This window comes from Mauremys reevesii, linkage group 5 (assembly GCF_016161935.1).
Source record: "Mauremys reevesii isolate NIE-2019 linkage group 5, ASM1616193v1, whole genome shotgun sequence".
NCBI classification, from domain to species: domain Eukaryota; kingdom Metazoa; phylum Chordata; order Testudines; family Geoemydidae; genus Mauremys; species Mauremys reevesii.
In genome coordinates, this window is record NC_052627.1 from 138,318,074 (window position 1) to 138,341,665 (window position 23,592).

At 51.2% G+C, this 23,592-nt stretch overlaps 1 protein-coding gene across 1 annotated transcript; it reads left to right on the forward strand.

Moving 5' to 3' along the window:
• The first annotated feature begins 1,330 nt into the window (after positions 1–1,330).
• Positions 1,331–22,223, forward strand: LOC120406481 (C-type lectin domain family 4 member F-like). Its single transcript, XM_039541373.1, has 8 exons — positions 1,331–1,488; positions 12,886–13,039; positions 16,878–16,997; positions 18,094–18,201; positions 19,344–19,400; positions 19,826–19,977; positions 20,787–20,905; positions 21,798–22,223. The coding sequence occupies exons 2-8, from the start codon at positions 12,979–12,981 to the stop codon at positions 21,958–21,960; spliced, it is 780 nt and encodes a 259-aa protein (XP_039397307.1). The 5' UTR covers positions 1,331–1,488; positions 12,886–12,978; the 3' UTR covers positions 21,961–22,223.
• Positions 22,224–23,592: the final 1,369 nt, after the last annotated feature.

Here is a 23,592-nt window from a genome sequence, read left to right on the forward strand (position 1 = left end):
AGATTTGGAAGAGAAATAAGAGATGAGGAAAAGGAATGGGCCACGTTATCTGCATGTAAATCAAAGGGATTGTGCTGTCCAGCTGTCACCAAACATCTGCAGAATTCAACCCAGGGGTTTGGCCCTATACACTAATCTCTCCCAGAATGTGTATGGCACAAAGACTTTTTCTAACTCTTCTAGGGACCTCACAAGATGCACTTTACTAAATGTCATATCCCCATCTGTGGTATCACCTGGAGAAATATCTTTGTCTCTCATAATGCATCATCAAGATGCTCTGATAAAATCTGGGAATATCCATGTAAAATGGCCTAATCATGATGTCATGGTGCTGAACTTGAATTGTACTTACCATGAGTTTAACTATGATATTTCCAAGACAGAGTAAATTAAATATAAATTTTGTCCAGTTGAAGATGTTAATATTCAGTTTGCTACGTTATGTTCTAATACATTGACATTGAATTTTTCCCTGAACCATTACGGAGAATGGACATTTGAAGCTCCTTTCGAACTTAGGGTTGGGAGAGATGCAAGTAATGACATCACCCTCCAGGTACCAAGTAGGACCATTTGTGGTAAAGAAGGATATAACTAGAAATCTGATGATAAATCTGCAATACTCTGTAAAACAATCATGCAAACTCAATTATCGATTGCCACACTGTGTGCCCCTTGTGCCCATTATATCTCTCTGCTGCTTTTGTGGGGGAGAGTGTGGCTTAAGGGAGTGTTGCCTCCAACTTCTTCAGTAATCAAGAGGAAGAAGCGAGATTTGGGAGCAATCTTATTAGGCAAATGGGAGCTAGTTTGGGGGTACTTAATGCTGTGGGTCAGCAATATTTGGCTAAGTGTATAGGAGAATTGGGCCATGAAGCAGCCCTGCTCTCAGAACCTCTCACTCCGGCATTCCAAATCCTGGAATCGATAACATTTGACATAGTGACTATTCTTCAACACTCTCATGGCTTTGGTTTTAACTTTGAAACCCGCAGTGTCTAATTCTGTAGTGTAGACCAAGCCAGAGGGTGAGATTCTGCCAATTTTACTCAATATGAGAAATCCTTTAATTTGCAGCTGGTCCCCTTCAAATGAGTGAGGCTGCTTGTGGAGGACGGTATAACCCAGTGTGGATTAGCAGGGCAGAACCCAGCCCTACTGCATCGGGAGGTTTTTCTAAGATAGCTTCCATCCTCAGCCAACGTGAGAAATATTTTCAGAGGAGGAAAGGGGGGGTTCCTGTTAAAACCAAGTTCCGCCCCAGCCTAGTGTTAACGTCAAGATAACATGCATTCGGGATCTCTTTGTACTCTGTGTGGCAGGAGATTTTGTCATTTGGGTTTAACCAAAAGATTCTAATATTAACTGAAAGTCTTTCTCGCCATGCTAAGCAGTCCCCTGCAGCGCTCCTGAGCTCTGGATGGTCTCATCTGGATGGGAAGAAAGGTTTGCCCTTAATTCAAGCTAAAACGTCATGGAGACAAGGTAGGTCATATTTGTCACGTTAGTTATTAGGCACTTCCACAGGCTTTAACTTGACCTGCTAACAACTCATATGAAAACTACACACTGCCTTGTCTTCACTAGGATTTTACCTCAAGTTTGTTAACTCAAGTTCTAGATCCAGTGTTGTTTAACAACTTCAGTAATGACCTGGTGTTACCCGGGGTTCTTTCAACCGAAAGCTCTTGGTAACGTTTACTCTGTGCGAGGTGGTGTCAGTAAATAAATCAGGGGAGACGTGACTGTCCGACTGCTAGATGGCTGGCACAACAGGACATCACAAAGAGTCCCACTACCTCAAACTTTTCACCCTTATTTATAATACAACGACATGTCCCTTAAAGAAAACTTGTTCAGCAAGCAATTTCAATGGTCCAGCAAGAGGCTTCCTTCTAATTATGGATTAACCAGGTGTGGCTTTTTCCCAGAGTTAGCAGCCTTGAGAGCCTGTCAGACACGTTCCTGAGGGCACATCCTGCTCCTCTAAAATGCATGCATCAGCAACTTCAACACAATTCTTCTCAGGAAGGACATGGGGTTAAGTGCCCTTTCTGTGGCACCCAAAACCCCCTCCCCTCCTGCCTTGGTTAAGCTAAGTCTGCTGCATGGCCACTTTACAGCCTGCTGACTTGGTTGCTTTTAGCAATAAGCCATAGTGGTTTCAGGCACTTTACTGGTTTGCCAAAATCTCCCCATACAGTTCCCCTCTTTAAAGGTCACCTTTCACCCAAGGGGGCCTTTACATCCTCGCCACCACACCTTTTCCGGATGTACCTGCCTTGAGATCCAACGAAAGCTCAAGGCTCTTAACAGAAACTGAGCAAATTATCTTCTTGTTGGCATCCCATACTTAGCACACCAGCATAGCAGCTGACAAGTGATCGTTTTAACCTCCTTTCCCGGGAGTACGAGTGCCGGTGGCAGTAGCCACTGACTTATCTGTCGGGGGACTTGCAACTGCTGGATTTTGCGCCAGGTCCAGCATGTCATTTGGCTGGTAACAAAAACCACTACTAACTGGGACCCCAAGATTACTATGATGGGGTGTAGGGCCAAATTCAGGATGTGCCAGTGGGGGACCATCCCAATAACACTTCCCACCAGTGGTGTGACAGGTCTTGGCCAATTCTGGCAAATACCTGTTTAATTTCATCGGCATTCTGATGCACGGTGACCATGACTCTGCGTCCTTCCTGTTTTGCAGTATCTAGCTGGTTCTGTAAATCAGGGTGTACAAGCAATGTCTGTAAGGCAGTTAAATCCATTCCAAGAGGTACAGGTGTTACAATAGAATACAAAGTATAAGACACTTTTAACTGACTATATTGAAATTCGGGTACATGAAAGTCAAACTCACATCTGCTACAATATGACAGAAACATTTATTCTCATACAGATTATGATTTACTTTATGAACATAACTTGGTTTGTTTGCCAATACTTCTATGCTAGTAGCATCCAGCACTCCAACTTCTAACCCAGTTCCACCCAAAGCAGTTCAATGCATTTCTTGGGGTCCTTTTCTGTAGGCTGCCCACCGCCCCGGCTGCCAGGGAACTCCAATAACCTTCAGTAGTTCACATTGAGATAGTATTAGGGCAGCTCTGCCTTCACTGGGCCGTTACTGTACTGCCCCTTATAGTAATCAGGGAAGGTGTGGCAATGGCTTTTCTTTCCTTACATCCAGTGTCATACGACACCCAGGTGCATTCAGCTGGGCTTGCATGCTGCAAGTTGACTAAGAAGTAACAATTGGCAAGTCTTAGTCATTGAGTAACCAATGTTTTTCCATACTCTTTTTCCCTTGGTAATTTCACTCTGTGCCTTAAATTTTTTTTTATATTCATCCTTTTATTCCCCCCAACAGATAAACCCTGTATCTCATGCATATTTTGCCTTTAAATGTGCCTTTACCACCCCTCAGGATGTTTCCCTGTTAACAGGCTGATGTTTCTTGACCTCCACCCTTCTGCAACATTGGTTTCTGGAAATACAGTTAAAATGGTTGTTAAGCCTTTTCTGCCTAATGCAGTATTTTCTTTTTTATTGTAACACAGTACAGAACAATGGTAGCAACAAGACAAACAACACAAGACAAAACATAAAACATAAAACACAAGACACAATCTTTGTCGCAACAATAGATCCATGGTATTCTGGGTTGCTCCTCAGCTGGTACCAGCTTTTCCTGATTTTCTGAAAGACAAAAAGTATGTATTTCTACCCCTTTTGGGGTGGCAGATTATTGCTTAAAACATCCCTTCCTTTTACAAATATCCTTGCTGATTGCTGGCAACAAAGAGGAATTACCCCCATACGTTCCTGTGGTTTTGTTCTATAGGCAGGCCAGGTTTCAGTGGCTCCTACCTTTTAAGGGTTTAGGTGGAATTCTTATCCCACCGGTTTCAGAGAGGCAGCCATGTTAGTCTGTATCAGCATAAACAATGAGGAGTCCTTGTGGCACCTTAGAGACTAACACATTTATTTGGGCATAAGCTTTTGTGGGCTAGAGCCCACTCCCTCAGATGCATGAAGTGAAAAATACAGGAGCAGGTATAAATACGTGACAGGATGGGGGTTGCTTTACCAAGGGTGAGGTCAGTCTAAGGAGATAATAGTTCATTCTTGTTCCTCTCTGGTTTGCTGTATAGGATGTTGATCAGGTGGTTCCGCAGTTTCTTTGAGAGTGTGGCACAATCTCTCACCATAGTCTGTGTGGTGTGTTGATTGTAATGGATTCTTTACCTTCAGTCCTTTGGTATTATGTCCATTTCTTTGTGTTTGGAAAGGAAGATGATGTCTGTCTGTATCTGCACGAGTTTTTTCATGAAGTTGATGGATTTCCACTTCACACGGCTGAATTCAGTGCCTTGCATGGTGACAGGTTCCAGAGTGGTAGCCATGTTAGTCTGTATCAGCAAAAACAACGAGGAGTCCTTGTTCAGTCATTACATTCATGAGGTGGTGCACCTCGGTTTGCCTTCTTATACACCAGACCAAGTTTGCAATGTTTCTCTGCTGTGCTAAGCTTTAAGTGTGTTCACAGGTAATAGCTGAGAAGCATCAATACCATATGACCTTAAAGGTTTTTCCAAAAATCATATACACTATACATTGTTACAGGGGTACTTATTAACTTTAAATTTATCCCAGTGTTTAATATTAAGATCAAGTCTATTAAAAGTATCTTGTTATACCATGTCTTTTATTTAGACAATTTGTTTTTGAGGCCAGTGTGTTCAATGTTCTCTTGAAATCTTTGCATAGGCTTTTTAATGTAATTATATCCTTGGGGTTTTGGTGAATTAAAAGGTAGGGGTATCATGCATATAAGCAGACCCCTTTCGTACCTGTCTTCAGATTTCAGCACTGCATACACACAGAAAAAGGATATTTTTTCCTACTTGGGGTTAACCTTTCCCTCTCATATTTTTAGGTTTGACTTCATTTTCCACCTTCCTCTGGAGGGTTATAATTTGAGCCTTTTGGTTTCAGGTAGTTTGTTTGCTGACCAGGCATATTCATTATCTACAGCTCCTTTGTAGTGCCATTTATGGACAGTTCTCTCTTTCCTCTATCAGTTAGGTGATTTGCATTAACACAGACGCTTTCTGGCTTGCTTTTGCCTCCAAAGCCATCAGCAGCTCAGAGACCTTGTCTTAAAAGGGACAAAATCAACTTCCACCCGAGTTTTGATTTCTTTTTACTTTCACCTCCTGTTTCCAGAACACCCAGCCAGCTGAAAAAGAAAACACAACCTATTGTGGCTCCCTTTAGAGCTCTAATAGGATTTTAATTAAGTAGCATGTTTTGTTTGCATTTCTTTTACCCCTTCTACAATATACAGTGAACATGTCCTGGGGAAAAATGCACCTTCCTTTCATAGTTTTACTTCTATAACATTATATTAACCATATCAACTTTTACATAAGGTGTAACTGTTTCTTTTGTGCTCACAGAGTTTTCATGGACCTTCATCAAAGTACAATCTGATTACTCAGAGCCACCTTAAGGCTCAGTGTTTCTAATGTTGCCTCTTTTTTTGCGTGCACCTCACCCCTGCTGTTGCTCCAGAGAGGCACTGTCTTTTTTCCTTATTTCTTTTACTACAGCTCTTATCTGCTATTTTGTTACCAAAAACAAAAAAAACAATAACAACAAAACCACAAAGGATCCAGAATTTCTTCCCCCTCTCCTGGCTGAGTGTGGCTCTCAAGTGGCACAGCGGCAGCCTGTCTGCCGGTGGGGAACACAAGATGCATCCCGAGGGAGAGACCAGTCCTGAAGAGTCCCCCTACCTCAAAGTTTTTCCCCTTATTTATAACACAATGACATGTCCCTTAAAGAAAACTTGTTCAGCAAGCAATTCCAATGGCCCAGCAAGAGGCTTCCTTCTGATTATGGAATAACCAGGTGTGGGTTTTTCCCAGAGTTTGCAGCCTTGAGACCCTGTCACACACATTCTTGAGGGCACATCCTGCTCCTCTAAATTGCCTGCATCAGCAACTTCAACACAGTTCTTATCAGGAAGGACATGGGGTCAAGCTGCCCTTTCTGTGGCACCCAAACCCCCATCCTCTCCTTCCGTGGTCAAGCTAAGCCTGCTGCATAACCACTTTACGCCCTGCTTTTAGCACTAAGCCAGATTGGTTTCAGGCACTTCACTGGTTTGCCAAAATCTCCCCATACACTGAGTGTAGGTATGGAGAGCACACGGATAGAGTCTGCAGATGACACAAGGCTAGGAGGGAAGGGTTGCAACACTTTGGAGGATAAAGCTAAAATTCAGAGGGATCTTGCAAAGTTGGAGAACTGGGCTATAGACAACAACATGAAATTCAACAAAACAAACATTATGTGCTACACATAGGGAAGAACAACCAAATGCAAAAATACAGAATGGGGGGAAGCTGGTTTGGCAGCAGCACAGCTGAGAAGGATCGGGGAGTTGTGGTGGATCCCAACCTCAACATGAGTCAGCAATGCGATGCTGTTGCAGAAAAAGCAAATGCAGTTTTAAGTTGCAATAACAGAGGCCTCGCATGCAAGTCACAGGAGGTGACAGTAACACTCTACTCAGTGCTGGGTAGGCCTCAGCTGGAGTACTGTGTCCAATTCTGGTCACCAATGTATAGAGAGGATGTAGAGAAACTGGAGAGTATCCAGAGGTGGACACAGATAGTCAGAGGGATGGAATGCAATGCAAGTCATCTCAGCAAAGACTGAAGGAACTGGGTATTTTGGTTTGGAAAAGAGGAGACTAAGGGGGGATATGACAGCAGGCTTCAAACACTTGAAAGATTGACATAAGAAAGATGGAGAAAAGTTGTTCTCTTTTGCCACAGATGGCAGGACGACGGGCAATGAGTTCAAACTACAGCACAGCAGATCGAGATTAAATCCCAGGACAAACTTCCTCACTGTAACAATAGGAGGACAATGGAACAGATGCCTAGAGAGGTTGTCATAGGTCTCACCCCCACTTAGAGCTGTTGGGTTCCAAGATGGGGACCTGCATGAATTTATCTAAACTTAAATCCTAGTTTAGATCTGGTAAAAGCTGCCACCACCCAATAAGGTACGTGTATTGGGACACAGTCCTTCCCCAAAATCCTTGGGGATCCCAAGAGCCCCAAATCCATGGAGTTCTTACACTCAGGAGAAATAAACCATTCTCCCCTGCTTCCTCCCCCCTCCCTTCCCTAGGAGAGATACCGGGATCCAACTACAGAGGGATGCCTCCCTCCTCCCTTTTCCCTGAGAATCCACCCAAGGAAAGATCAACCAAGTCCTTTACAGAAAAGATGTATTAAAGACTAAAAAGAAAGTAACTGTCTCTGTAACCAAGATGGAACATTACACAGGATCTAAACTTATCAGTCTCTGGAGAGAATTCCCCCTCCTTTCTTTCTCAGTAAAAGCAATAACAGTACAGAATTCAAGAAATTCTATAGCAAAACACAGAATTGCAAATACAGAAATACTCACTAGCTTGAATAGAAGAATTTATTGCAGAAACCTGGGAGGACTTGATTAAGATGTCTGGACTCCCTCAACTCCCAAGAGAGACTCTCTAAGAGAACAAAGAACAGAAAAAAACTTCCCTCCACAGGATTTGAAAATATCTTGTCCCTGATTGGTCCTCTGGTCAGGTGTCCACAGGTACTGCTTGTTAACCCTTTACAGGTAGAAAAAAAAACCTTAACCCTTAACTAACTGTTTATGACACGCCCCCCAAATCGCCAACAGTGGGAACCACTGGCAGTGATTTCCTCCTAGAACTGTAAAATAAACAGATTACTAAAACACATGCAGTATTACATATACTACTAAGCATGTAAACATGTGAAGAACACTTTTTAACCACTTGATTCTGGGAAACTTTCACGAGAGAGTGCATCAGCAACTTTGTTGGAAGTTCCTGAAATGTGCTGAATTTCAAAATCAAAGTCTTGGAGAGCTAAGCTCCAGCGGAGAAGTTTCTTGTTGTTTCCCTTGTTAGTATGAAGCCACTTTAGCGCAGCATGGTCGGTTTGTAGCTGGAACCGCCGTCCCCAAACGTATGGTCGTAGCTTTTCCAGGGCATACACAATGGCGTAACATTCTTTCTCACTGATGGACCAGTGGCTTTCCCTCTCAGACAGTTTTTTGCTGAGAAATACGACAGGATGGAAGTTGTGATCCCGTCCTTCCTGCATTAGAACTGCTCCTACCCCACGTTCAGATGCATCGGTGGTTACTAGGAAGGGTTTGTCAAAGTCCGGGGCCCTTAACACAGGGTCAGACATGAGCGTCGCCTTAAGCTGGGTAAAGGCTTTCTGACACTCATCAGTCCACTTAACAGCATTTGGAGCCATACAGAGGCAAGGCTTTTCTACCAAAAGCGAGTTTTAAAGCAGCTTTCAGGGTTAGAAGGAGTTTCAGCTAGGTTGGCTGAAGGGAATACAGTTTTTCTAACCAGCCTTTTGTTACAAGGAACACCCTGCTGAGAGGGTACTTAGCAATTGCGAGAGAGAGAGAGAGAGAGAGAGAGAGAGAGAGAGAGAGAGAGAGAGTTGCAAGACAGGTTTTCCACCTTCTTGGGAGCAAGGAGGGGGAGATTGTTTTTTGGAGCAGTTTTTCAGCTAGGTTTAGCTGGAGGAAATACAGTCCTCTGACATACTTTGTTAGAGAAGGATTTTTTCTTTTTGTTTTCTTTCTGGTTGCTTCAAAAAGCACCTTGGAGGAAAAGGAGGGGTAAGGTTTTCTGACAAGCCTTTCTTTCAGGAGACCCCATACTGAGAGCTACTTAGCAAGGGCGAGAGACACTGGTTAAACCGGTTTGTCTTGCTCTTGGGAGGAGGGGGAAATTTTTTTTTCTTTCTCAGTCAAAAGCACAGTCATTCCCGCAGAACACAATTTGCAAAACAATACATTTGATTTTTCTTTGTTTAGTCAATGATAGACAGGGTTAGGAACTGAAGCAAGCAACACAGACAGATCACTGACTGCAGAGGGGTGTGACCAGCACTACCAAACCACCCAGAAATATCACTGACTGCAGAGGGGTGTGGCCAGCACCAGAAGACACACAATCATGAGTGGCAGTGAAACAGCTGACAAACTGGAACTTGCTAGGTTGCAAATAGAACTAATGAGGGTAGAAATGGTCAAGGAGGAAGCTGCCCACAAGAGGGAGATGGAGAAACAAGAAGCGGACCACAAAGCCAAGGAGGCTGAGCACATGAGACAAATGCAGTTAAAAGACAGAGAAATGGAGATCCAGAGGGAGGCCCACCGGCAGGCTCTGGAATTAGAAAAGACTAAGCAGCATGATCCTACCAATCCAACCCCTCTTCCAACTACTGATCAACCTTCTCAGAAAAAAAAACTTCCCTCCACAGGGATTTGAAAATATCTTGTCCCTGATTGGTCCTCTGGTCAGGTGTCCACAGATACTGCTTGTTAACCCTTTACAGGTAGAAAAAAAACCTTAACCCTTAACTAACTGTTTATGACAGAGGTTGTGGAAGCTCCTTCACTGGAGGGTTTCAAAGGCTCTCTGACTGTCTGGGATGGTTTAGACACAGCAAACCTGGCAGCTTGGCAAGGTTAGACTAGACAACCCTTGTGGTCTCTTCTAACTTGATGGTTTTATGAGTCTCTGAGTTAATGTCCCTCTTCTGCAGTGATGACCAGGCCTTAAGGGTTGGCTCCTGGCCCTCACTCAGGTAGCTCCAGCCAGGCCTTTCCCTCTGGCTGGTGTGGGGGAAGGTGCTCCCAGGATCCCCTCTGGATCCTCCACAGGTCTCTTTCTGCCCTTTACCCATCTATCAGGGCACCAGGCACCAGCTCTCCCTGAGTGAGGGAGCTCTACCAGCCCCTTGCAAGGTTCTGGGCCTCACCCACCAGCCCCCTATGTCTTTCCGAGCCCCTTGTCTCCCCTCTGTGAGACAGCAGGCTCCATTTTACAAGCAGCCCTGCCCCTACCCCAGGCTACCATCACGTGATGTCTGATCCAGCCAGCTTCCCAAACCATCACTGGGGTGGGGGCTAACTGCACACTGATGGGGCTTAACCCAAATCCCCTAAAAGGCCAGCCCGCCCCTGACACCACCCACCTGGCAGGGGAGGGGGAAGCCGCTGCCAGGAGTCAGGCCGTGCTGGGCCAGTGGCGATGCTGCAGCAGGGCACAGAGATGCAATGGGCTGGGGGAGGCGGAGGCAGAATTATGTGTAACTGTGACACCCCCTTCCCTGCCCCTCAGCACAACTCCCGGCTGAAGCGCAGGCCTGAGCTCTGTCTTTTCAGGGCTTTAAAAAAGAAAAGTATTGCACAGAATTGAAGCTCAGAGCTACGGTACCAGCCCCTGCCTGTAGGGGTTAACGACAGCTGCCAGTCAGCTCAGAGAGTCCCAGACAATTTCTTAGTGAGCGAACGTTTAACACACACACAGCCCCTCACAGACAGTATGCGGGACACTTTTCAGTCCCCTCAGCAGCGCGGTCCTGCAGTAAATCTGTGGGGTTCCTTACAGAGACTCCCGGTGCTGTTGCTGTTGCATGTACTTCAGTGCAAGGTAACAACACAACACTCACGTGTGGAGTTTGGGCCACACCTTCCGAGCATTCCCCTCTGACCTCACACTGATCATGTCCCAGTCTCTGTGGGAGGGGGGAGGCTCCAAATGTATGTGTCCCCCCTCTGGACTCTCCGGGGCCTGAGGAGAATGGCGGCCTCTCCGTCCCCACCCAGCACCTCAGAATCTCCTCAGCAAACACCAGTCCAAAGCCCCATCTGGCCAGCAGCAATTCCCATGTAGCGCCCCCGCTCCACCTGGTCACCTTCTTTAATGCCAGTTGGCTTACAGGAGTTGATGGACAGGTCTGGGTTCTCCTGGATCCCGCCACCCCCTCAGCAGGGTGAATCTTCTTTATTTTCCCCTAGGAATTTATTTGGCGGTGCCTCCACCCCCCTTGCTCCTTCCTGGCAGGGTCACCAGGGCAGCTTGGGCGGAAAATTCTTACCACAGGGGAACTCCCACTTACTTGCCAGATCGTTGGAGACTCCCAAGAAATAACACAAACACATACAATGTATTCAACACAGTAATTGTATTAAACAGGAGACAAACATATCATAACAGGGTAAAACACTGCTAATACCCGTGACTTTCCCCAGTCACGTCACGGGACCTGATGTATGAAATGTAAGATCAGTGTCCCGTCGGTACCGCACTTTGTTGGGGCCTTTGATGACCTATGACCACAAGATCGTCTCTGCAGTGGTTTAGCCGTGTGGCTGGCTGGGTTCAGTACAACACAAAGGACTCACAAGTGGGAGGAGGTGGTAAGTCCCTCCACAGGTTTAATAAGCAGCAGGTTATAAAATCCGCAAACCCTTAATCCCTGGCTTGAGGACACAGTTCAGGGATTAGGGGATCCCCAAAACAATTTCCCTGAATGATTAACTAACAGATGGTGCCCTCACAAACTCCATGAATGATCCTCAGGGTCAGAGCTGCCTCTGGACCCCTCGGTCACTGCAGAGGGGCTGGTCTCTGCTGGCCGGGATCCTCCTCAGGCAGGAGTCAGGCTGCGTCGGTCCCAGGATTTCCCCTCCCCACAAAGGGGTGCAGGGCTCAAGGTGCAGGTTACACAACTACACTAACATCCAAACTGTCGTCTCCTAGCCCAGCGCCCAGACACCTCCCAGCAGGCAGCAGCCCTGGACTAGCAGCCAGAGCAGAGCTGAGCATGTGGGGCCTGGTCTCACCTAGGGAGCTGGAGGGCGAACTCAGCCTGGCTGGGGAAGTTTCCCAGCAAAACTTGACAAACTGGGAGTGATCAGTGGAGAGGAAAAAGCCAGCAAGGCTGCTTGTCCTTCCTGGAAACCTCCTGTACAGCCCCAGAGATGGCGACTGAGGCCGTGTCTACGCTACAAAGTCATGTCGGCGTTCAGCCACCAACGTTTGTGTATCGCTGGGTGTGTGCCCTCTTGGCTGCTTGTACCAGTGCTGCTCGTACTCACCAGGAGTGCTTGTGTAACACGCTAACCTTTGATTCCACACGTGCCCCCTCTCATCCCATGTTACCGCCGGAGCAGTGAGCAGGGTCTGTCTCTTTGGCCAGCAGAACTCCCACCCGTGGATGGTCACACATAGGAAAAAGATGCAGATTTGGACAGTCGTGGATGCCCCAGGATAGGGCCGGCCTTCGGGCCGGGCAATGTGGGTGACTGCCCAGGGTGCCATGGTCGGGGGGGAGAGGTGATGGTCCGGAGGCAAGGAGCAGGACACAGGCCTGGCCCCACACTGCCCCCAGCCTGCCCCTCACCGTGCTTCAGCGGGATGACGCTGGAGGCCCCACAACACAAGTGGGCCCAGGACACAGAGCAGGATGCCATGGCTGGGCGGAGCTGGGGGTATCCCAGGAGGGGAGAGGGCCCAGGCTGCCCCAGGCCCAGCCCCTCTGCTGCACGACCTCCGACAGCCAACCGCACGCACCGCGCACGGGGATGATGCCTTTACGCTCTCGCCAGAGCCCCACCCGCAAGAGGGGGCCATGAAAGGCTGGGCCCAGGGGGCTGGAACAATGTGAATAGTGGGGTGCTGAGAGCCACTGAACCGAACTGTAACCCTGCATGTGATGGAAACCGCCTCCAGCCAGGGGGTGCGGCAGCCCCCCTAGATCCAGCACCTATGGCCAGGCGCTGCCGACAGAGCGCTGTCATCCGCTTCCCTCACGCCTCCTTCCCTCATCAACCCGTCTCTCCCCTCCATGCCCTCCCCCCTCCACCTCCCTCCCCCGTGCAACCATCTCTTATCTCCAGTCCTCCCACTACCCCTCCTTCCCTCATCCAACCACCCGGCATCACTTCCCATTTCTATTTCTGGGCCAGGGCTGCTGTCAGAGGGAGACTCTAACCCAGCAGGCTGAAGAAAGGACCCACAGGCCAGTGATCAGGGGCTCGGCTCAGCGCGAAGGCAGGACAATGGCCAGGGACAATATCTATGCGAACATGCAGATGACGGAAGCTGCTCCCCAGCCCAAAGGTAAACACAAGAGGCTGCACCAGACCCTGGACTCCCGCTGGCCTCTCCTTGGCTTTGTGGTCTCTGCAGAGCATCCTGGGCAGCGATCGCTTGCTCCACTGACCATGAACCCAGAGCTCAGCCTTGTGCTGGCCAGACAGCACCACGGGCAGTGGGCGAGGGTGCTCGGTCAGTGCTTCCCAGTGCGTTCTCTCCCCTGCCAGTCCCCAATGGGAGAAGGGCACAGGGGGAGAGATGGGAGTCCCTGCCCAGCATCCCAGCCTCCTGCCGGGCAGCGCAGTGCCATGGGCTGGCCATAAAAGCCAGCCAGGCTCCCCCTCCCCAGCTCACTGCCACCATCAGCCTCTCCCAGGAGGAGATCACCAGGGTCGAATCCTCACAGCCCCCATCTCTGGGGACCAGCTCCCTCTCATCCCCCCATTTCACAGTGACACCTCCTTTCCTTACCCTCTGCCCCTTCCCTGCCCGAGCACACGCGTCTAACCGTGAGCAGGGGCAGGGAGATGTAGCTGTGTTAGCAGACAAGGGTTTTCCCCAGGGCTCGGGGATGGGGAGGGAAGGGAACCTGTTCCTCCAAGGACAAGGAGCAAATGGAGCTGGAAGTGCTGAGATAAGGACCAGGCTGTTTTCCTAAAGCTCCCAGCACAAGGGGCCCCTCTCAGGGCTTTGGCTGGGTGACTAGGCAATAAAATGGCAAATGAAATTCAATGTTGATTAATGCTAAGTAACGCACATTGGAAAACATAATCCCAACTATACTTATAACACGATGGGGTCTGAATTAGCTGTTTCCACTCAAGAGAGGGATCTTGGAGTCACTATGGACAGTTCTCTGAAAACATCCACTCAATGTGCAGTGGCTTCAAAAAAGCGAACAGAATGTTCGGAATCATTAAGAAAGGGACAGAAAATATCCTATTGCCTCTATATAAATCCACGGTACACCCACGTCTTGAATACTGCCTGCAGATGTGGTTGCCCCATCTCAAAACAGATATATTGGAATTGGAAAAGGTTCAGAAAAGGGATTAGGGGTATGGAACAGCTGCCATATGAGGAGAGATTAATAAAACTGGGACTTTTCAGCTTGGAAAAGAGACGACTAAGGGGAGATGTGACTGAGATCTATAAAATCATGACTGGTGTGGAGAAAGTAAATAAGGAAGTGTTATTTACTCCTTCTCATAACACAAGAACTAGGGGTCACCAAGTGAAGGTTTAAAACAAACAAACAAAACAAACAAAAGGAAGTATTTCTTCACAGTTAACCTGTGGGGATATTGTCAATACAATATTGTCAGGGGATATTGTGAAGGCCAGGACCATAACAGAGTTCCTAGATAAGTTCATGGAGGACAGGTCCATCATTGGCTATTAGCCAGGATGGGCAGGGATGGTGTCCCTAGTCTCTTTGCCAGAAGCTGGGAATGGGCAACTGGAGATGGATTCCCTGTTCTGTTCATTCCCTCTGGGGCACCTGGCACTGGTCACTGTCAGCAGACAGGATGCTGGGGTAGATGGACCTTTGGTCTGACCCAGTCTGGCCGTTCTTACATTCTTATGTTTGGTTGTGCAGGTGTCAGCTGGACAAGGGCCTGCTCCAGGGGTTGTTTATCCCCTTTGGTTTCAGTGCAATCCAGCTGTTCTGGATTGAACACATGAAAGACGCCCAGGAAGGGTCAGGAGACAGGCAGGGAGACGGGGCTGACGAAAGTGGAGTCTGTGGGTGAGGATGTGAGGTTCAGTAGGCAGCTGCAGCTAAGCACCGAGCTCAGCTAGGCTCTCTGCAGCGACAAAGAAAAAGCTGGCTATGAGTCAGCAGTGTGCCCTGGTTGCCAAGAAGGCTAACGGCATTTTGGGCTGTATAAGTAGGAGCATTGCCAGCAGATCGAGGATCATGGTCATTCCCCTATATTCGGCATTGGTGAGGCCTCATCTGGAGTACTGTGTCCAGTTTTGGGCCCCACACTACAAGAAAGATGTGGAAAAATTGGAAAGAGTCCAGCGGAGGGCAACAAAAATGATTAGGGGGCTGGAGCACATGACTTACGAGGAGAGGCTGAGGGAACTGGGATTGTTTAGTCTGCAGAAGAGAAGAATGAGGGGGGATTTGGTAGCTGCTTTCAACTCTCTGAAAGGGGGTTCCAAAGAGGACGGTGTTACGGAGTCCCCGGGCGATGCTCTGGAACTGCTCCCCACAAAGCCAGTCAGGACTTTGGGGAGCCTCCTCTCCCATGGAGCAGACTGTCTTCAGGGCAAGAAGCTCACACGGCTTCACCTCCTGGGTCTCTTCTGGGAGCATGTAGCATATGCCCCTTTGTGCGCTTCCCACGCGAGTCTGCCCAGGCAGGTGTGAGGAAGTGGGAATGTTCCGGCTGTGTTCTGTGAATGCTGAGAGGGGACTATTGACCTGGGAAGGGTGCAGGGGAGTTGTGCTGCAGCTTTCTAAAGGCCTGCACCATGGCTGGGCATTTTTTTTTTTTGAGGCCGCGTAGTTCTGCTTTTGGGGCAGCCGTTTTTTGCAGTTCCCCTTCATCACAGGTGGATCTAGACTGTTCTCAGTGGTGGCAGATGGCAGAACAAGGAGCGATGGTCTCAAGTTGCAGTGGGGGAGGTCTAGGTTGGATATTAGGAAACAGTATTTCACTAGGGGGGTGGTGAAGCACTGGAATGGGTTACCTAGGGAGGTGGTGGAATCTCCTTCCTTAGAGGTTTTTAAGGCCCGGCTTGACAAAGCCCTGGCTGGGATGATTTAGTTGGGGATTGGCCCTGCTTTGAGCAGGGGGTTGGATTAGGGTTAGGGTTAGGGTTAGGGTTAGGACCCTCCTGAGGTCCCTTCCAACCCTGATATTCTGTGATTCTATGAAAACATAAGGAAAAATGTAGTCTGCGCTCAGTGACAGAGAAGCTCCTCCCAGAATCTGTTTCAGGAAAGGCTGAGAACTGTAAACTCAGTACATTAGTGAGAGGCAGCTTCACCCTTTGGTTAGCGTGGGAGAAGCCACTTCTGCAATGTAAGGGGATTATCTGGGCATCTGAGTGTTGTTTGCTGGTTCCAGGAACCACACCCCATGGGGGAGCGGTGGAGCTAATTGCTGAGGCCCAGATCAGACAGGGAGGTGGTGCGGCAGGCTGAGACTTTCAGGTAGAGGAGAATCTGACAGTCTTGCGTCTCCAAGCAGCTGCCGTTCACCTTAGGGGGACCAAATCCAGAGCACACCGAGCACACTTACTTCTGTCTACACATAGATCCTGGCTCGAATGCAGCTCTAGTCTTCTCCCTTTAATGTGCAGGGGAGACACAGTCTTCGGGCTTTGCCCTGTGATTCGCCCCTTGGCTGCCTTGCAGGGAGGAGCCCAGCATCCTGGGGATGGGTTATCAGACAGGGATGCTGTAGAAAAGCCCTTCTGAGCACACTGCTGCTGTCAGCCCCACTTTTCTCCTGCAAAGAATCATTTCCCCTCATTTCACTGCCTCGTTGAGTTCATATTTCACAAGTTGTTTCAGGTTCAGTTTCTCACTCCTTTGGGCCTGGAATTCACAAGCCCTAAACGTCCCTCTCAAGAAATGCTTAGGCAGGGGGGAAATCCTGCTCCCAGATCTCTCTCACAGGACGCCTGCCTGGCACTAGAGTCACTCCTGATTTCGGGAGGGTCACTTTTCTCATTCGAGTTCGGGTCGGTTCTGACCTTATTTGGCCTCATTCCACTGTTGCTGTTAACCACAGTCAGGGACTAGGAGGCTGAGCATGTATTGGATTTGGGGGGTTGGAGTTTCCTCAGTCAGAGGCATTTGAGCTGTAACTTTCCATGGATACGTTTCTTCTTCTCCTTCAAGGAAACCCTCCCAAGACATCGGTCCCTTGGCGGCACGGGGCAGGGGGCATCATCGTCACTGCTGTCCTTCTCCTCCTGGGTCTGGCCCTGGCCATGTCCCTCCTTGCTGTGACACTTCTATGTAAGTTCAACTGCAGCTCCAAGCCCAACGTTTGCCAACTTCCATACAGGCCAGCTGGGTCGACTGGGGGAGGGGAACATATTTCAGCAGAATATCGACCACGTTTCCACCCAAATAAATCTCCTGCTCCAGGGAGTTCGAATGGAGCTGTAAGATCTTGCCCTGCTGGTTTGATACTGGCACAAACTTTCTAAGTCTAACGATGGCCCAGCACTGGCACAGGTCATCTGGGGAGGCTGTGGAACCCCCATCACGGGAGGTTTTTCAGGACAGGTTAGACAACCACCTGTCAGGGATGGGCTGGGTGAACTTCATCCTGCCTGAGCATCACATGCTCAACCTGCGCTCTGAGGATCACGCTGGGTCCTTTCCTGACCACATATCACCAGCACGAGCCTCAGCCCCAGGCGTCCTCATGGCACCATTGAAATGCCCTACGGAGAGACCGTACGGCCCAGTGGTTTGGACACTTGTCTGGGGGCTCAGACTGCTGGGTTAATTCCCTGCTCTGCCAAAGAGTCCCTGCCCTGGAGCCAGCGAACAGCTGAAAGCAGGGAGCTGGAGTGGAGAGGTCTTGGAGGAGAGGGGAGACAAGCCCCTGTTCCTTAGGGGCAGTAAGTGGCAAAGACGACTGGCGCCTCCCCGTGCTGGGGAGCCACAATCTAAAGGGGAGGACACGTGACCGCCCCACGTGTCTCCTCTGCCCAGCGACCCCCGTGCCCAGCCCAGGGCCACCATGCACTCCCTGCCCTGACAGAGTTACCTGCGGGGGGCTCTGTCCTTCTCCCGCTGCGCCTCCCCCCAGCACGTTCAGCCAGTCTCCCTGGCAGCCGGGCCCGGGCGAGGAGCAGGAGGGAGCCGCCTCTCATGAGTCTGAAGCCGGCGCTCCAGGTCACTGCTCTGTGACATACACCAGGAGAGAGCCCCGAACGGGGCCTTGGCTGTGCCGGTGTCCCTCCTCGGAGGCTGTCCAAGATTAAAATAAAAGACGTCATAGAGAACAGCCTCGCGCTCGGAGCATGTTCCTTCTCTGCGCGTGGCTGGTCTCCAGCCGCAGTTCGGTTCAGTCGCTGACCTGCAGACGTGTGATTTCTAGATCTCCGGGCACAGAGCAAGCTGCAAGCGGTTGAAGAAGCGGTGCAGAAGCTCCAAGTCTCTCTGCAGCCTGACGACGCCTCGGACGCGTCAGCAAAGGGTTCAGACAGTAAGTCGCAGGATGAGGGTCTTAGGCATCAGGGTGGGTCAGCTCCCCTCCCTTGGCCTGGATGCTGAGCACTCTCCGGCCTACAGGGATGGTGGGTGCTTGGCATCCTCCTGCTCCCCTCCATACACTTCCCTGCCAGGTGGTCCCGTCCCCTGTCTAACGAGCTGCTGCTCTGCACCTTCCTCTGCCAGCGGAGGCTCTGTTCCCAGGGACGGGTGGCTGCTCCAGGCTCCCTCCTAGCTCCCTTCCTGGCAGTGGCAGGCTGGCTGCATCCGTCCTATGCTCCTGCGCAGGATGCCTAGTGGTCACCATCTTCCGTCCTTTCACTGTTGCTCCCTTCGCTCCATAGTTTTCACCTTGGCCCCTGTATTGTCAGGGTTGCATTGGCGGGAAAGACGGATGCAGCTCATGAGACACACAGGGCCGAATTCCGACCCTGGTGTAAGCAGGACGTCAGTGGAGCTGCACTCGTGGGTCTCCATTTGCCCCCCAGTCCCGGAGCCCTCCCTGTGCAGCTCCAATAATTTGGGTACCTGCCACATTCCCATTGCTGGAGGCAGAGCGCCCCCTTGTGGCCACGTCTCAGAACTGTCTGTCTGTCTGGCACAGGGCTGCACATACAAACCCGTCCATGGATCAGGTTATTCAGCGTCCAGTCAGAAAATGGGCCTGAACTAAACCCCGGCACAGAACTCGCCTGAACGCTGGGCTGTTCAAAATCCCGGCCTGGAGCCCGGGGCTAAGGCTCGGGGCCATGGATGTTCTTGCAGCCCCAGCTCTGCCCCATGCTGCAGGGGACCCACTCGCAGCTCACAAGGGGGGAGCAATTGGGAAGAGGTGGCTGGGGAGATTGGGGGGACAGGGCTAGAATTCAGGAAAGCTGGGGTCAATTCCCAGCTCTGCTGCAAACTTCCTGTGTGATCTTGGGCACCTCTCCCTGCACCTCAGTTCCCCAGCAGGCAAATCATCCTTTATTTCTCCCACCTTGCGTCTATTTTGACTGTGAGCTGTTGAGAGCAGGGACGGTCCCCTCCTGTCCGTACCGCGCCCGGCACACAGGGGCCTGCAGGTGCTGCTCTACCACACGTGCTGATAATCAAGTGTTCTGCATCTCCACTGACGTCACGGTGACTTTCTTCTAGGTCTGCAGCTATTGGATGAAGCGCAGGCAGGAGTCCAGAAGCTGAAAGCCCAGCTGGGTAATGTCAGTGCAGCGTATGGAGAAATCCAGATCCGTCTGGATAATGTCAGTGCAGCGCGAGCAGCAGTGCAAGGTCGCTGCAATAAGTACTAGCTGCAGTGCTGGCTGGTGCCGTTTCTGCTGGTGCTGACGATGAACGGAGGATTTCAGGTTCCCAGGCTGACAACGCAGCCACTTTCTCCAGCCCCGAGTTCTCTTCCATTGAAAATCACCGGTGGCTGCACCTGGGCCCACACCATGGTGATCGGTGTGGCGTTAAATTACACCCTAGGCCTCGTTAGCCTAATGGGAGCACCCACTCAGAAGTTCCCTGGGCTGGGGGCAGCTGAAGGGGAAGGGAAATGCAGCACTAGAATCTCTGGGCTCCCTGTGTGTGTCCCTGTGACGATAGCCCGGGCTTCTCACCTCAGTCTCTGCTCCTAGGTTACGTACTGACAAAGCTCCCCAGGGACTGGAGGTTTTACGGTGGGAACCTCTATTACTTTTCACAAGAAAAGAAGCCGTGGGATGAGGCCGAGCGGTTCTGTGTGTCTCAGGACTCACACCTGACCTCTGTCTCCTCCCATGCAGAACAGGTGAGTGCAGGAAGCTCCTAGGGGCTTGGACAATGGGTCAGTGCCTTGCTTCACACCAGAAGGAGATAGAAGGTGGCAGCTGAGGTTGTGAATTTGTGATGTGTCTTGTGGCAAATTATCCCACAAGGGATGCCAAGCCTTGGAACCTGACTCAAGAGTTTCACTCATCAGTTGAAAAGCAGAGATGGGGCAGAGGAACAGAGCCAGGATCTGGACTTCCCAGTGTCTGGGGTGCCGGGGGAGGGGGATTTGGAGTCAGGCTCATTTCTGATTTTCCGTACTTACCATGTAGCATTTCCTGCAAACCCAATGGCATTTCCCAGTGAGGACCCCTTTGATCCCTCTCCCCAGGCCTGAGCTCCTGCTGGACAATCTAGAAGCCTGTATCTGGAAGGCTTGTGTGCAAGGGGCCATGCACCTCTCAGAGAATCCTCTCTCCCCACGTGCCCACTGCAGCCCTCACCCCAGGCCCCTGTGGCACTTTCGGAGGAGGAAAATCCAACCATCCGGCAGGGACAGACTTTGCACCCAGTTCTCTGCTATGAGCTTTGCCTCCTGCAAGGGCAGGGGGCTGGTGTGACACAGATGCAGACGCAGACACAGAGCTGCTCCAGGGCTCCCTCAGGGTCTCCCAGCTAGTCACTGACAGTGTTGGGGGCAGGACACCACGTCTCCCGCTGCCCAGTGCCCTGCTCACACCACCAGATGCCCTTTCCTCTCCCCCAAAATCTGTTCAGCCCAGGCAGCTGCGGCTGCATCCTGCAGCCTCTCTTGGGTGACCTGCACATGCTGCAAACTGTGTTGTGCAGGTGTTTCTCTCCAACGAGACCAAGGGACAAAATCACTGGATTGGACTCACCGACCGGGAGACAGAAGGCAGCTGGCGCTGGGCGGATGGCACAGAATACAGAGCAGACGCAAGCAGGGGGTGAGTAAAGCTTGAGAGAAGTGATTATTTATTACACGTTTGGTCACAAGCTCTTTCGGGCAGCGTCTGTACGGCCCCTGGTGTCTATGCAGCACCCGGCACAGTGGGCCCGATCCTGAGGGAGGCCCCCGGGCGCTGCCACGACGGCAGTGAATCCTCTCAGGAATTTCTGCTAATGCCCCTTTGCTTAGAGCAGGAGCCTCAACCCGGAGTGTGTGTTCAGTGCCCACTGAGACCCAGGGCCAGAGCCTCCCCTGGGTAACTCGGCATTGACTTGAATGAACCACAGGGATTTACACCAGCTGAGGATCTGGCCCCAAGTCAACTCATTGCAGCCAGGGGAGTCTGGAGTGAGCGGCAGATTCCCGCTCCCCTTGGGATTGCGCTCCCCTCGGTCAGGCTGGGCACGGGGAGGCTGTGGGGCCGGGGCCATGGCCGGAGCCAGCTGCAGTCGGTGCAGTGACCTCAGGGGGCTGTGGGCGAGGCCCATAAGCAGGGCCAGGGAGAAGTTAATGACTGGCCCCCGCTGCCCTCTCTCCCCGTTCCTGCGTTCCCATCCCGGGGGTGCCTGGGACGTGCTGTGCCACCTGCTCTGGTTCTGGGCACTGAGATCCGAGTTGCTGCTGCTCAGCATTTGGAGCCACACACTGACTTTGGCTCTTTGCTGGCCTGTCAGGCGCCGGGCAGTTGCTACCCCCGGCCGTCAGAAGCCCTTCGTTACCATGGCCAGAAGAGCTGTGGAGAACTCTGAGGGGTGGCCGGGGGCTGCATCGCTTCACCTTGTCATTGCTGGGTGTCTTGGTGCCCTGCCAACAACAGAGTCCACAGAGCAGAACTGAGCTCAGGAATTGGCTGTGGTTCTCCACTGAGACATTAACACTCTGATCCGTAGGTTCTGGGCGGAGAACCAGCCAGACAACTGGCATCAGGGGATTGGAGGCAGAGAAGACTGTGTTGAGATCCGTCCAATCTACCGGAATTCGTGGAATGATGTCAACTGCACTGAGCCTTTCAGGTGGATTTGTAAGCAGGCCCATGAACCAGCTGGGATATGACATGCAGGTCCCAGCACCTCAGAAAGCCACCTTAATTTTCGAGCTAGAATATTTCCCAGCCACCTGCCGATGAGGAGCTTTGGGCACTGGAGGGGGCTGCATGGGATGTGCATCGCAGGGATGCTTTGTCTTGCTGTGATATTTCTGGCTGTGGCAGCAACAGCTGCCCATATGCCACTCAGTGTGGCTGGCTCTGTAATTTGTATGTTTCCAGGTCTGTCACTGAATAAAATCCTTGGATCGTGGAGTTATTGTTTCACAATCACCCAATAAATAATGATTTTCTTGACTTCTGGTAGTCAGATCAGTTCATGCTGACAACAGCACCTCCGTTATCAGCCTCTTTGATTATCATGTCAGGGTTATATCTGAGGCTGTGGATGGCATTGCGTTCTGCACGACTTAGGTTATGAGGCAAGCAATGCTGTTTTTCCACTATTTCTGCCTGTGCGTGTCGGCGGAAGCACTCTATGTATAGGTCCAGACTGTCATTGTGACCCTCAGGAGTCTACCAGAAGGAGGATGCCAGACAACTCTCCAATACCAAATTCTACAGGCTCGGCTTGTGGGCAGGGGCGGCTCTAGGAATTTGGCCGCCCCAAGCAGGGCGGCATGCTGCAGGGGGCGCGCTGCCGGTCGCCGGTCCCGCAACTCCGGGGGACCTCTTGCAGTCATGCCTGCGGGAGGTTCCCCAGAGCCGCGGGACCAGCGGACTGTCCGCAGTCCTGCCTGCGGAAGGTCCGGCGGAGCTGCCTGCCGCCCTCCCGGCAAAATGCCGCCCCAAGAGCGCGCTTGGCGCGCTGGGGTCTGGAGCCGGCCCTGCTCGTGGGGGTGCTCCCAGCCCCCTGCCCAGAGCGGCTCACGGCCGGGGGCTGGAAGGGATGTGCCCTGTTCCACCCCCTTCCCCCAGGCTGCGTCCCTACGGAGCTGTGTACACGCTGCCGCTCTTCCCCCTCCCCCTGGCAAGGGCCATCAGCTGATCGGCGCAGGGACGGGGGGGCAGGAAAGCACCACGCTGGGGGAAGAAGCAGGGGAGGGGGAAGCTTGGCTGCCGCAGAACCAATCTTCTGCCTCCTGCCCCCGCAGGGGAGAGCGGTGGGCGGGGGGGCTGAGTGGGGCAGGGGGCCGGGACCATGGCAGGCAGCTGCGTGCCACTCAAAATCGGCTTGTGTGCCGTGTTCGGCACGTGTGCCGTGGGTTGCTGACCCCTGGTCTACAGCCAAGCACTGAGGTACAACCGTATCTGCTCCAACCCCTCAGACAGAGACCAGCACCTACAAGATCTTCACCAAACGTTGTCAAAACTACGATACCCGCACGAGGAAATAAGGAAACAGATCAACAGAGCCAGACGTGTACCCAGAAGCCTCCTACTGCAAGACAGGCCCAAGAAAGAAACCAACAGGACTCCACTGGCCATCACATACAGTTCCCAGCTAAAACCCCTCCAGCGCATCATCAGTGATCTACAACCCATCCTGGACAATGATCCCTCGCTTTCACAGGCCTTGGGTGGCAGGCCAGTCCTCGCTCACAGACAACCTGCCAACCTGAAGCATATTCTCACCAGTAACTGCACACCGCACCATAGTAACTCTAGCTCAGGAACCAATCCATGCAACAAACCTCGAT